Source organism: Berkeleyomyces rouxiae (assembly GCF_048999995.1).
Source record: "Berkeleyomyces rouxiae strain 22BRR77 chromosome Unknown BrBRR77_ptg000001l, whole genome shotgun sequence".
In the NCBI taxonomy this organism is placed as follows: domain Eukaryota; kingdom Fungi; phylum Ascomycota; class Sordariomycetes; order Microascales; family Ceratocystidaceae; genus Berkeleyomyces; species Berkeleyomyces rouxiae.
Genome location: NW_027396491.1, coordinates 4,275,500 through 4,289,243, shown reverse-complemented (window position 1 = coordinate 4,289,243; position 13,744 = coordinate 4,275,500). Strand labels below are relative to the sequence as shown.

General features: G+C 51.7%; 5 protein-coding genes across 5 annotated transcripts; 1 reads left to right on the top strand and 4 right to left on the bottom strand.

Annotated features, from left to right (window-relative positions):
- Positions 1–213: 213 nt before the first annotated feature.
- Positions 214–2,353, bottom strand: BROUX77_001198 (uncharacterized protein; the record flags this gene model as incomplete). The annotated part of the gene is made up of 2 exons (XM_073745600.1): positions 214–1,977; positions 2,231–2,353. 2 exons carry the CDS (start codon positions 2,351–2,353, stop codon positions 214–216), a joined length of 1,887 nt encoding a protein of 628 aa, XP_073609433.1.
- A 559-nt stretch (positions 2,354–2,912) lies between these two features.
- On the top strand, positions 2,913–4,519 carry BROUX77_001197 (uncharacterized protein; the record flags this gene model as incomplete). The annotated part of the gene is made up of 3 exons (XM_073745599.1): positions 2,913–2,922; positions 3,030–3,113; positions 3,174–4,519. 3 exons carry the CDS (start codon positions 2,913–2,915, stop codon positions 4,517–4,519), a joined length of 1,440 nt encoding a protein of 479 aa, XP_073609432.1.
- A 160-nt stretch (positions 4,520–4,679) lies between these two features.
- On the bottom strand, positions 4,680–5,943 carry BROUX77_001196 (uncharacterized protein; the record flags this gene model as incomplete). The annotated part of the gene is made up of 2 exons (XM_073745598.1): positions 4,680–5,049; positions 5,120–5,943. 2 exons carry the CDS (start codon positions 5,941–5,943, stop codon positions 4,680–4,682), a joined length of 1,194 nt encoding a protein of 397 aa, XP_073609431.1.
- A 906-nt stretch (positions 5,944–6,849) lies between these two features.
- On the bottom strand, positions 6,850–9,171 carry BROUX77_001195 (uncharacterized protein; the record flags this gene model as incomplete). Its single annotated transcript, XM_073745597.1, has 3 exons — positions 6,850–7,420; positions 7,489–8,160; positions 8,252–9,171. 3 exons carry the CDS (start codon positions 9,169–9,171, stop codon positions 6,850–6,852), a joined length of 2,163 nt encoding a protein of 720 aa, XP_073609430.1.
- A 2,459-nt stretch (positions 9,172–11,630) lies between these two features.
- BROUX77_001194 (uncharacterized protein) lies at positions 11,631–13,127 on the bottom strand (the record flags this gene model as incomplete). Its single annotated transcript, XM_073745596.1, has 2 exons — positions 11,631–12,819; positions 12,886–13,127. The coding sequence occupies 2 exons, from the start codon at positions 13,125–13,127 to the stop codon at positions 11,631–11,633; spliced, it is 1,431 nt and encodes a 476-aa protein (XP_073609429.1).
- Between the last annotated feature and the right edge of the window lie 617 nt (positions 13,128–13,744).

The following is a 13,744-nucleotide window of genomic DNA, read 5'->3' as shown; positions in this document are numbered from 1 at the left end:
ACAACGGCCCGCGACAGCAAATATTATGGGTGGCTGTATGGACGTATAAACTATGTACAACATATGTAGTTGACTGCATCATGAAAAGCCAGCCTCTGTCTGGTACAAATGGAATGAAAGCGCTGGAAGAAACCGAAAGGAAAAATATACAAAGCTGGAAAAGGCCAGCCCAGCCATACAACGCCCTCACTCCTGCAAAGACTATGGATGTTGCTACTGCGACTGGCTTCCCATTTGAAACTGTTGCATGAGCCGCATGGCATCCTCGACCGAGTACCCTATAAATACCGGCCCGTTGAACACCATCTGCGGCGTAGCTGGTATTACTTGAGCGCCATTTGACGGACCGGAGGGCCTTTTATTCTCTGGGAACTGAACGAAGGTTGGCGCGTGTCCAGGATGCTGTCCAGTTCGGTGTTTTCCACCGGCATTTGACGCTTGGGAGTCTGGCCTGCGTGGAGCGCTATATGTGGGCGATGTTGGCGCGGGTGCGGAAATGTTTGAGGCAACCTGTGGCTCTGCTTCTGCCGCCATAACAGCGGTTGCGGGCGCCGGCCGTGCGAAGCCCATGGCAGCAAGCTTTGTGTGGTCAAATGGGCATTTCTTAGCCTGTGCATCTTTTAACGGGACTCCGGCCCCAGAAGCTTTGGTGTGGTTGTGTGTTTCCGTGTTCGGCGGTTTGCTGGCATCATGGCTTACGGGGCATCTTGCTGCAACGGGAACCGGCACAGGGGCACTGGACTGTGTACTGCCTGCTTCTTCCTTGTATGGGGGGAGACCTGCAAGTCCACCGTCTGGCACAGGCACAGAAATTCCCCATGGCCGACTTGGAGATTCTCCGACCCGGACTTCCTTCAACGCAACCTGATCCAGGTGCGAAGACGCACGGCCCCGCTCATCATCACTATCGCCCCAAGATTCGTCATCAGGGGACCTGGAAGCAAGGTTAGGGCTGGCTGACCGGATGACCTTCCGTGCCCATTGCTCCACGCGCTGGGACTTGTAATTGAGGTCTGCACCAGCCGGCTCAGCGCCGCTACCCCCATCATCATCCATTTCTTCCTGCAGCTTTCTTTCCTGAGCACGCACTTCTTCAAGAGCAGCTTCTTCAGAGGCCAGCATAGGTTTATGGAGCTGACTAAGCCCTTCAATCATGCTCACTAAGTTGCCGTACTTGGCATCCAGTTTGCGGACCTGCTCGTCATTGCGTTGGTATCTTCGAACACAAATCTCGTGACTTCGCGGGATCTGGTGCTTGTGCTTTTCTACGTACTGCGCAATCTCTTCTGGCGAATGCTTGTCTAGATAGCGAATTGGACATGCGATGGACCGGTCATCATGAGACCTATTTTCATCGGCCACCATTGACGCACATATAGGATCTTGGTGGTCATAGTCTTCATGGGGCTTGTCCTTTTCTTCAGTCACATTGCCTTTGCCTTTTTCAGTTCCATGAGGCCGTGATTTCAAAGAGTTTGAGGCTGGCGGTTGCTTCATGGATGGGGGTGCTGAAAAAGGACATTCTAGTTGTCCCTTCCTCCCTTCTACCGTAAAGTCTTGTTCAAGCACAGTCGACATTGAAGTCACAGTTGGTTGCAGATGGGCAGTATTCCCTTTGCTAGAGGAGAACGATAGCGAGTGGGTATGTGCACGTGCAGACGCAGAAACAGCAGAAGTTTGCACGGGCTTGTGCTTGTCTGTGTGAGAATATATACGCGCAGGATCTTGGGTAGCCGTGGGCAACTCAACCGAAGCGATGGGCGACGAGACAGCCAACTGTGAGGCAGCACGTCGACCGTCACGGATTAAGAGAGCAATCTGATGTGAAGCGTTCAGGGTGCCGTTTCGCCTGGGAAGCGGAACCGAGACGTCTTTTACTGAGGGATGGTCAAGGTATGTAGGTGGGAGTTGGAGCTTTGAAATTGCTTCAGAGATTTCTGGGGCAGCTGGCGCATATTTGTCGGCAAGGTATTGGAACTATAGGCGGAAGCCAAAAATATTTCATGTTAGCAATGAAACTCTCCAAGGCATAAACTCCGAGCCGAGGCTCGGTGCGAGAAAGAAGAGGGGAAATCCCAATAAATCAGACAGTGGTAAATTTGTGTCGATCCTCGACGCCTGATGGCGGCTCTTGATCTAGAGCTAAATTTTTTGTTCATCATGAAGGGGTTGGGAGGGCTGAGAAGTCGCAAATGCAGTGGTCGTGAGTTTAGATGCGCCTGATTCTTACCTGTTCATGGGCAAACCGAAGCTTGTGCTCCAGGATGGTCTTGCGATCGGTCAAGTTTTGAACTTCGCTAGCAAGAGTATTGAAGGCTTCAATGAGGGTTTGCGTGCTTTTGGTTACATTCATCGCCTGTCTCGGCGCCAGCGCTGCTGCGGTGGCATTGGCAAGGGATGAAGAGAAAAAAAAGGCGCGAGGCTTGACAGTGAACAGAGAAGGGAAAGGAAGAAAGAAAAGAACATGAGGTTCAGGAACAGAAAGCGAAGTTTTGATCTGAAATTTCAGTGGGTCGACCACGATTACTAACCCAGACTGCCCCACCAAGCACCTACCATGACCGTGTCCAAGCGCTGCTAAGCACTGTGTTGGAAGCTATAGCCCAGAGTTACAGGTTACAAGTGCCTCAACACAGGCGTCCAGCACAGTGATAACTTCCGCATCACGGCGGAAAAGTGCACTGTACCCGACCTCAAGACGTCACTGAAGGAAAAGCGGGGCCGGTTAATATTGGACGACAAGCACCCCGTTGGGCCATGACTAAACTACATCAATCTTCTGCCTGGCCACTGTGATAGCTTCACCCAACTACAAGATCGCTGGTGAAGATTTTGTTAACCCTTGAAGTTTCACAGACTTTGTGATTCCGGCCTTTTGCCTCGCAGCCTCAGAAGAGGCATCTTTAAGAGCTATGGCCTCCGGTACGTTGATCCATGTACATGAGAGCACATGTGTGGCACGTGTTGATTGTGTGAGCCAAGGCGCTCTCATTCTGCGCCCACCAAACTGACACCCAAGCCTATTCCAGATACCAGCTCGGCTTCGCCGCTAACCAACCACTATGATATCCCCGCTGCTATTGCTTGTGGCGAGATTACGACTTACAGAACCGGCAAGCTCCTCCTCTCCTGATCTTTTACTTAAATCCGTCGGCTAATGGTCTGTTTCCCAGGCCACACCGTGATCTCTGAACTGGCTTTCAAGGTTCCGCTGGACTACTCCTCGGATACTACCGACACAATCACGCTTTTTGCCCAAGCAGCCGTGCACTGTAGCAAGCCGGTAGCCGAGACCTCTGCCAAAGACGAGCCCCTTAGCAGCTCAAAGCCATGGATTGTATATCTCGAGGGTGGCCCCGGATTTGGCTGTCCCAATCCAATGACCCATCCCATCGTGGCTCGTATGAGTGAGTACCGCTGTCTGTTCTTGGATTATCGAGGAACCGGGCTGAGCACGCCCGTCTCAAGCGAGACTCTACGGGGCAACACGCCATCTGAGCAGGCCGCCTATTTACGTCTCTTCCGTCAAGACAATATTGTACGGGATTTGGAGGCTGTCCGCCGGTATCTGTTCGCGGGCGTCCCCAAGGGCGAGAAGGCGCAGTGGTCACTTTTCGGCCAGTCCTTTGGTGGGTTCGTAAGTATGACATATTTGTCGACATACCCAGAGTCTCTGCGCGAAGTGTTCCTCACTGGTGGACTTGCACCAGTGGGTGAATCGCCTGACACGGTGTACAAAGCTACCTTCCAACGGGCGGTGGAGCGCAACAAGGCCTTTTACAAAAAGTTTCCCGGCGATGCAAGCAGAGTATACAGAATCTGCAGCTTCATTGAGAGACAAAAGGTTGTTCCGCTGCCCGAAGGCGGCAAGCTAACCATCAGTCGTTTTCTCACGCTCGGGATATCTTTCGGCCAACATGGCGGCATTGACAAGGTCCATAGCCTTGTTACCAGAGCATACCGAGATCTTGAAACCTTTGGCTTCATCTCCAAGCCGTCGCTGTCTGCCATAGAGCGGGAGACCCAGTATGACTTCAACATCATCTATGCCATCCTTCACGAAGCCATCTACTGTGATGGCCCTGGATCCATTTCCAACTGGGCTGCTCACCGTGTGGGTGCTGAGCTGCGCGAGTTTTCCTGGCTCAAGGGCGACTCCATTGCGGCCTTTGATAGCTCCAAGCCGCCCTACTTTTCGGGCGAGATGATATTCCCGTCTCACTTTGAGACAAACCCCGGCCTCCAGCCTCTGAAGCAAGTTGCCGAAGAGCTTGCTACCTATGACAAATGGGGGTCGCTGTACAATTTGAAACAGCTGGCCAGTAACAAGGTGCCCATATATGCAGTCAGCTACGTGGACGATCTATACGTCGACTCTGAGCTAGCTCGTCAGACAGCGAAACGCGTCGGTTCGTGTCTTGTACATGAGACTAATGCCGCATATCACAACGCTCTACGGGCCAAAGCCGACGTTATCATCAGTGCGCTTGAACAGTTGCGGATGTCAACCCTTGACTGAGGAACTCGGGATATTTGGACGTCGTCTATTGATACCTTCTTCTATAATAATAATTGAACATTGAAATCTCTGGTGCCATTCGTTAAAAGGTCTCGCGTAACTTCGTTCCTCTGACTCTTCAAACCCGAATACAATGTGCCTTCCACCCCTTATTTCTCCTTCAACCCAGGAGGCCCCCAGGCTTTCCCATAATCTCGTCGTACGCTCTGTCTCTATATGCATCCTCTTCATCCTCTGGTCCCCAAAGTGAAAGGGCGTCTTCGTCGCCCAGTACACTGGGCTGATCGTTTTCCACGAGGCCATGTTCCAGGTCTTCAAAGTCATCTTCGCCAGCATTCCCACTGCGAACGATTTCAGCGGCCCGGGACATGGTGCGTCTGTAGATGAGCACTGTCACAGTAATACCAATGGCACCTGCGACGCCCATGCTAAAGTAGTTTACCAGTTTTTCGCCAAACGACATGGTGTCGCCGTTCTCGGCGAGGAGGGCAAGTTTGCTGGCTAACCAGACATGAACAAGGAGCTTAGGACTATCGAGACGCGTTAGTTTTTTTTTTGCCTATGCGAACAACAATCAACGCCAACATATGTACAACTTACGTAGAAAGCGTGGTCGAGATGACAAAGGCCATGGGCGTGATGGTGGGGATTGTCGCCAGGAAGCCGTTTGACAAGCTGAACGGCAATGGGCAGAAACGAATCATAGTCAACATCAACAGCCCATCACGTCTCAGCACCTGGCCCAGCGCCACGAACCGCGGGTCCTGGCCTACCAAGCGGTGAACATAGCCACTGAATATCGTCCTGCTCGTCAAAAACGACATGGACGAGCCAACCACACACGCGCTGGCCACAATCGGCCAAGCGCCGGGGAACCCATACACGAAGCCCGCGACCGTAGATGCCGTACTGTATCCGATGATTGGCGGGAACGACGTCATGAACACGGCGAACCACATGACCACCCAGCCGCCACGCACATCGCGCCACTTCTTCACGACGGGGATCAGGCTTGCAACAATCCGGTGCCAGTACACCAGCATTGTCAGGCCGGCACAAGCTGCCAGCGCGCCGCCCAGCGCCACAGCCACGCGCTGCATCGGCCCAAGCGCCAGGAACCGGCGCATCGCCGCCTGATACGCCACTAGCGCCTGCTGCTGGGCCGCGTCAGCCAGAGCAGCAGCACGCCCGGCTAGGGTTGTCGGCGGCCCGCCCAGGCCGCTCCCGCGCCCCCCGCTGCCATACGGCCCGCTACGCAGCGGCCGATGGCCCAGACGGAAGCCGCTGGGCGAGCCGGATGTGCTGTTGCGCGGACGCGCCCACGGCGGCGCCGGCGAGCTGCTGGAGGAGTAGGGCGTGTGAGGCGGGGATAGGCGTGGCGAGAGAGACAATGCGCGGGCCGTGGTTTCGTAGTCGGCTGGCATGGTCGGAGGCTATGTGGGCTGCTGGCAGCTCGGATGGTACGTGGCTGGGGTCAGGAGAGTGGGAGGGAGAAAGTCGAGGTTGGCTTGGCTTGGTAGTTAGTGAAACAGACAGCGATGTTATGACGAATCGTGCTAGTTGTGCGCGAGAACGATGAGGCCCTGGAAGTTTCCCAGGAAAAAAGTGGAAGCAAATGCACAATACGGGTAAAAAAAGAGAGGCTTCAAGAGAACAGGAATCCGCGGGACGCTGGCCAGTCTTCTTTATAAAGCTGTAGTATAACTAATGCCAAACCACACGTTAGACACTCCGAGCATACACTTTTGGCCTGAAGTTGGTGGCCATGCAAGGGTTTATTAACCCTTGGAAAAGCTATCGGCGGCTCAATACGCTTGCTTGAGATGAAACAAGCGTTGCAAAACTTTACGATCGTCGACTGGAGTCGCATGTTCGTTCACGTTTGTTCACAATTGGTCTTTTGAGATACAAAAGTGCGTTGTTTGAGATTTTTTTTGCTTTGAATTAACTACAACTTTCGGCTGATTAATCTATTTCTGTGCCCGGATTATATAATGTCACTGAGCAAATCCCAATGAAAAGCAAAGGCGCCGCATCATGTAACCAACTGTCGAATCTCAGGACTGTGAAAACCAGCACAGCCTGTGACGCCGACAGACGCGAGCTCATTTCGAGCCATTATACACTGCCCCACAAAGAAATTTCGTCGTATTCCACTGAAGAAATAGATTTTTCTAGCATGTTTCAACATGGCTAACGACAGGAGACATAAAAATGACCAAACGTCAAATCCAAGCACAATCAAAGGAGCCTGGCGAACCAGCTACCGCCAACATCGACAGCTGAAAAGCTGAAGACACTGTACGATAATACCATGCGGTGAATCTTGCTCAAGAGTGACTGGCAACAATGACAGGTCCACGGGGAGGCTCAGTGCGGACAAGCATGCGAACATTGCCTTCGCCGATTTCAACACCCTGGCTCAGGAGATCAGACTTGTCCTTTGCACAGTCTGAACCAGTTGATGAATCTCCGCGCGACAGGGTCTTGTCCCAACTGCGTGCATCAATGCCGAGAATGCCGCCCATGCTGTTGCGATCGCCGGGGATGGAAAACTCACGGAAAGCATAGCACCACTCGTTTAAAAATAAGTGAACTGCCTTTCCGACCTTGTCTTTGCCATTCTTGCTGTGATGACCGGTGCCAGTGATGGCGTAAATGGGTCTAGTTTCAGTATTGCTTTCCAAAAGAATGTTTTCAAGATAGCTGACGGCTTCATCGGCGTGGAGGCCGTGAAGGTCGACATAGATTTCAGAGTTGCCGAGGTTTTTGTTACGTTCCTCATAAAGCTCACGGGCAGCTTCACGGTGGGCCTTCTTCATCAGCTCATTTTCACTCTGACCACGAAGGCTTAGTGCTTTAGCAGCACGGGCATCATTGCGATTCCATGCCTGCGCAGCGCTAAAGGACAAATATATATTAGCGCCTCGCTACAGGTGAGCCTAAATGAGAAGAAAAGGCATTCTTACCTTTGAAGAAACTTGTTGCGCAGACCGCCGTGCTTAATGGCTTCCTGGCGAGCTTTGAGATAGGCCTTGTTTGCACGATCGCCGGTTTCAAGCCACGGGATATGCTTTGGTGCAGTGATTGCTTTGGCAGCAGCGGTATTTTCACGGCTAGTCTGCACAGCAACACGAGTCTTCTTTTCAGGACGGGGAGAAAGGGTAGGCGGGGGCGCCATTTTTACAACGTCGGCGAGAAGACTGGGAGTGTAGCCATCCTTGTTGCCTGGTCTTTTGGGGACAATCTTTTTAGGTTGCTTGACACTGGCACCGAGACTTGGGAAAGCCTCGGTGTCGTCCAAAGAAGGCGCTTGCTCCCTTGATTGTTGATGTCTGCTTCCGGGCCGGGACCGATTGCGAGGCGACTCTGAGCCATGGACATGGCGCAAGTTGGCAGGGGGAGTGAATGAGCGGCGATATCCGTTTCCAAACCCACTGGCCATGCTGTCAGGGGTACCCAGTTGGAGCGAAGGGAAGGAGCCAAGGTCCTGAATGGCAACAGAACCCCCCTGTCCCTTTGTGTTGGCGGTAGTAGGCGGTGTGTTGTTCCCTTCAAGAGTTAAGCGGCTCATGAGCTGGGCTGGGTCATGCGAAAAGATGCACGTGTCGCCAGCAAGACAATTGCCAACAACCCAGTATCTGCACGAGGTTTAGATCAGTAAAAGAGCGACATGCAAACGCAAAAGAAGACGAGTGCGATAGGGGAAAATGAAAGAAAATATAAACTTACTTGCAGAGATGGTTGCTGAGATCATGGCTGAAGCGGCAGTCGGCACGCAAGCATTGTCCGGTGGATAGGAAGAACTTGCAGATGACACCGGACTTTTGGTTATTGGGCGTCGACGGGCGGTGGCTAGAGTTCAGAGCCCGGCCAACAAGAACAGTACGGGGTTCGTCGGAGGAATCAGCGGCAGCCTGCGATTCCATGATGGATACCACAGTAGCGCTGAGGTCATAGCCATGGCAGGCGAGGGCAGACTCGATCTCTTCGTCTGTCCGCGACTGGCCAAGAATAGAGCGCAGCATGTCGTAAGGGGTCATGTTGTTTTGCTGAGAGGCTATGGAAGAGAACTCGGGCGCAGCAGCATTCAGCAGGCTGTTGGTAGTGCCGACAGACGAGCTGAGGCTCATGGCATCGTCACCTACAAGCCATTCGACATTCTCAGTTTGGTATTCGTTGAAGGTTTCAGTCGAGGGTGTCGCGTCATTGGCAAATTCGTATGCATTGAGGCTCGGGCTGTTAGGGATAGCCGGCGTAGAAAAAGCCAGGCGAGGAGACGGCCGGGGAGAAGAAAATGGCGAGGCAGTAACGGAGCGCGTGGTGCGCGGGAAGCTCGAAGAAATGTAGCCGGGCAGAGCAAGCGGACTAACACCGAGACGGGGGGATCCACAAAGCGGTGTCGAGTTTCCGCGCCACGAAGCAGGAGAAGGACGGCGCAATATAGTAGGGCGGATGGGTGGCGGCGAAGTTGAAGCAGAGCCTTCTCGATATCGCCATAACACATCGAGGATGGCATTTTCTAAGGCCGAACCCTCAAGGGAGGTTTCTTTGCGAAAAAGCTCCTCGATCTTGTCGGTCTTATCCTCATCTTGAAGATCAGGATCACGCAGGATCGGGAGGCACTGCTCGTAGTGTTCATCGGACACCATGATGAGCGCTGGTGTAGGATAAGGTCGCGTCGCAAACTTGTATAAGGTAAAAGGGATGGGAAGAATTAGGAGGTGAAAGAATAGAGCGGGAGGCAAATGGCGACAGAGTCGAAGTAAGAAGGAAGAAGAAAAGGACAAACGGATGTGATTAGGGGGAGGGCAACTGGCGTACAAGTATTAAAGAAGAAAGGGAATAAAGCTGCGACACAGACAAAGGCGAAGGCGCAGGCAAAGGAAGCGGGAGCGAGGAAGAGAATCGTCACGGGAGAAAGAGGGAAGACGTCCAAGGCAATGAATGAATGGACGGGAATGACAAGTCACGCTAAGACAAGAGGGAAAGAAAACAAAGACCAGCCAGCAGCAAGTAGCAACAGCAGCGAAGCATGAGCACGAGCGTCAGACAAGGAAGACAGATCCGAGGTGAGACAAGGCCTGCCCAGATAGAAAGCTTCGAGCTGTGGGATTAGGCCCTGTTATGCTATAGTAGACTAGTTATGTGTAGTGGTTGAGTCCCTGGAGGCTGTCGGGATAAGCCCACGAAAGGAAACGGGGCCCAAAGGAGCAGCGGGCAAACAAAGCGAGGGAAGACGGAGGGAAAAAAAAGAAACAAAAAAGATAGCATGAAGAAGAGGGCGTGTAGAAGGCAAGGTAGGAGTTGCTTGTGGGGAAAAGAAGAAAAAGAAGAATAATAGAGAAAGTGTAGGTGAAGAAGGCCGCCTGAAATACAGAAATATCCAAGTCCAGGAGACGTAACTACCACGACTGTCCAAAGGTAAACGGTGGCAAGAAACCCTATGGTCAGCAGCCACGTGTGCCAAGAGCCAGCAAGTTGGTAGTGGTACATGTTTTTCTGTATGTAGTTATGTACTATGTACATACATACATAAAATACTCCCTATCATCCAGCCGCTCCAGGCTGTTGGTACAGTTATCTGGATGTTGCGGTGGGAAAATGCCCAACGCCATGGCGCCAGCTTAATCATCTGGCTCCAAGAGTGTCGGTCTGATATTCACTTGTAGCTCAGAAACAGAAACGTGGGGGATCATGCACCATGTCGCGCTCTGCCCTGTTGAGACTCACACAGTAAGCAGAGAGCTATGCACACTGTCCCCTGCAGCTACTAGGTACTCGGCTCTTGCGGCTGGCTCTATTGTTAGAGCAGGTACTTCTTGCGCAGCTTGCACTGTGCAGCGCACATCCCCGCCGCCGCCATCTCTGGTGTTCGCCTGTGGCTTGGGCAGGCCAACCTTGGGCTCGAGAGCCACTGGCGGTGTTGACGATGGCGCTGGCACTGGCAATGACAAGGACAATAGCAATGGCCATGAGTGCCAGCCCGGGGCCGAGGTCTATGCATACCAGTATGCAAGCACCCATAGTGTGGTGGTATATGCTGGCCACTAGTTAACTGCATGCTTTTAAGAACCGGCACAAGTACAAGACTGCGCCCAGTGTGTCTTTACACTGCGTCGTCGCTGGAGGACGGATGGCTAATTAGCCGATGCTCTCTTTAGATGGATGTGTTGCATTTGGCTTGATAGAACCTCCCAATTAATGTTCCTTGTTAGCGAGCGCTTCCACCCGCCTCTAATAACTGGAACCGACCCGTCGAAGCCGAAGCCGAAGCCGACTGGCAAGTTACCTTGGGGGAACCCGCTTCTATCTTTTCTGCTGTTTGACTTCATTTAGTGGTTGCGCCTTGACTTGGCAGTAGCTTAATACTGCTTGTCAATCAAAGTGCGACTGTGTCATGCTCAAAGGTTTCCCTGTACTGGTACGCAGCATATGTAATTGGCTGGCTGGACTACTAATATCCCAGAGTGGCTTTGTCCCTCCTATCCTCCATACATTCCTCTGGCGACTCCCTCGGCTGCTCTTACAAGCATGTAGTTACGTGAACCTGTGCCTATGTTTATCTTGTCACCTTGTTGTTTCTCGTTTCTTGGCTCTGGCAACATGAAATTCTTCTTGAGACGCCGTCTGAAGCGTGGCCACCAACTGTCCCAAGAATAGGGAATGGAAACCTGTGCCGAATCTAGGAACCTGGCCCTTGCCAGCATCTTGAAACCCGTGTCTGTCCGCCCTTGAATCTCGTCTTTCTCATAGACTCGCTGCCATGAGAACGCTGCCCTGCTCTCCAGCGTGGTACAAGTACAACCAATATAGAGAAACCTCAGTGATCAACTTGTCATCTCGACGTCACGTACGATCTCGGAAACACTTATATAGTATCTTTTGTGTTGCACTTTCCATGACATCATCTGCCAAATTGCATCAGTTTTCTATGGTCCACACTACTGGTATCAATAATCCAGGCGATCACATGTGAAATTGAATACAACTATATCACAAGCACATATCGACCTTATCTACTGGTAACTACTACACATGTATGTACATACTCCCAAGCTGCCGTTTTTCTTTTAAACTGGAATGACCTTTTTTCCCCTTACCCTTACCCTTAATCCTCTTCTTCAGAAGACTCGTCACCGATCCCAAAGCCAAAACTGAAGCCCGATTCTTTCTCTTGCTCGGTCTTGGCTGCAATGGCCTCATCCCACTTCCGCTTCTTGCCCGCCACCTTTTTCTCATACAATTGAATTGCCTCATCCAACATGTCGGGGAATGTCTCGCCGAGGCGCTTCACAAACAGATCATATGGATTTGTGACATGATTTTCGAAGCCGCTTATCTGGTCGGCCTTGTCCTTGAGGAACGACAGAACTTCTACCAAATGATGGAGGTTTGTGGTTTGTGGCACAAAATTCTGTGTGAGAGCAATGCCATCCTCGAGGTTAACCACGAGATGCCACCAGCCGCTAGGCACATGGAGGATTTCTCCTGCACGACAAACGCCTTCAATACATCCGGGACTTTGTCGCGCCTCCGCGTGGAATTCAAGCAGCCACTCGGCGATGCTGAGCGGACTGGTCACCTCGCTGCTGTCGTCTGATACATACACACCAGGAACTTGAACATTTGGCGGGAACATGATCCAGTATTTGGATCCCTGGACCACGGCATTCCACGCACTCGTGGCATTGGGGTCCTTGTGAAATGTTGAGCCGCTACAGGCAGGACCAATGATGAGCCACCGGTGAGCTGGCCGCTCGGCGTCCAGAACTTCGAATAAGTCGGGCCCAAAGACCTCGGGTTTGCTGTACATGTCAGCGGGACCAGTGCCAATGGTGATGTTCATTTTTTCAGCAAACTTTTTGTCAAACAAATACAAAGGGCTTTCGTCCTGTGTATTCCGCAAATACCGCACATAGCTTTTGAACTCCCAGTCAACGCATTCGGCCCTGAACACGACATCGGGGTACTTTTCCAGCATAGAGTCGATTGTCCATTCTCTCATGGCTGGCCAGTGCTTGACGTAATCGGTGAGTATAAATGGCCTTTCTCCCCATTTGTTTGCAAAATCTTGGTAAGAAAGCGTTTCCATCCGAGATATCTGATTCCGCGCTGGAATGGTCGAAGCAAATCTCGCTAGAACTATTTGACTGCACATGAAGGGACGATATAGTACGTCTGAAAAAACATCGCTGCAATCGGGAAGAGAGGATACGGTGAAGCCCTCGGAGCGTCTTCTCAATAGCGCTCTCCATGAGCCAATCCAGTCGGGACGAGGGTGCCCGCAACGCGAAGACCTAGAACCAGTCAGTACTACTGGCCAGTTTTAAACAAGGCGCACTTGACGTAATGGCCACACATACTGTAGAAAAAGCTGCTTCCACAAATCCTCTGAGTTGCAGGCGGCAAAAAGAAACCGACATGTGGCGCCGAGATTGGCTAGAGCCTTTGAATCAAAGTACTCTAGCAACACCATCAGCGCCTCGTCAGTGAAAACTTGGAAGAAACCAACATTCCGTTTAGCGTTTGGCGTTGACGATAGATACAGATTTCCCAGAGGCTTGATGCCAAGTGGGTGAGGGGGTACGTAGTCATTTTCCGTCATGACGATGTTGGATGAATGAGAATGGCAATGGTTTTGAGTGTGGATAGATAATGAATGGTAAGCTAGGTAGACACCGAGATTGTTATACGGCGGAATTAGCGTAGCACAAACCAATGCCGGACATCAGAAGGACTGGTAAAAGAATTCAGAAACACAAGCCCACATGCGATGAGACTGGCCGTCTAAAGCAAGCCCAGCCCGGTGAGTAGCAGATCTTGTCACGGATGTGGTTGGCTAATGTTTTTTTTTTTTTTTTTTTTTTTTTTTTTTTTTTTTTTTCAGTATCTGGTATAGCGTGGCATATAGTGGGGCGCGTGGGTGAAGCTAGGACAGTACAGCACAGTACAAAACGAGGGGCGATATGATTGGCCAGTGGGGGGTCTGGGTCGCATCAACTGGAGGGGTTCTGGGTCTGGGGGATGGATGGACAAGTATACAGGTAGAGTTTGTGTAAACACATGAAAGTTGAAAGGGGATACCTACCCGTAGCTATGTAACCACACAACTACGTACAACTAGTTACTGCAGGCACAGGAGTGGTGGACTGTGTTGTATGTACATACATATTGCCCGAGTACGCAAGCACATGTGCCAGCCAGTCTGTCCTCTCTGCCACA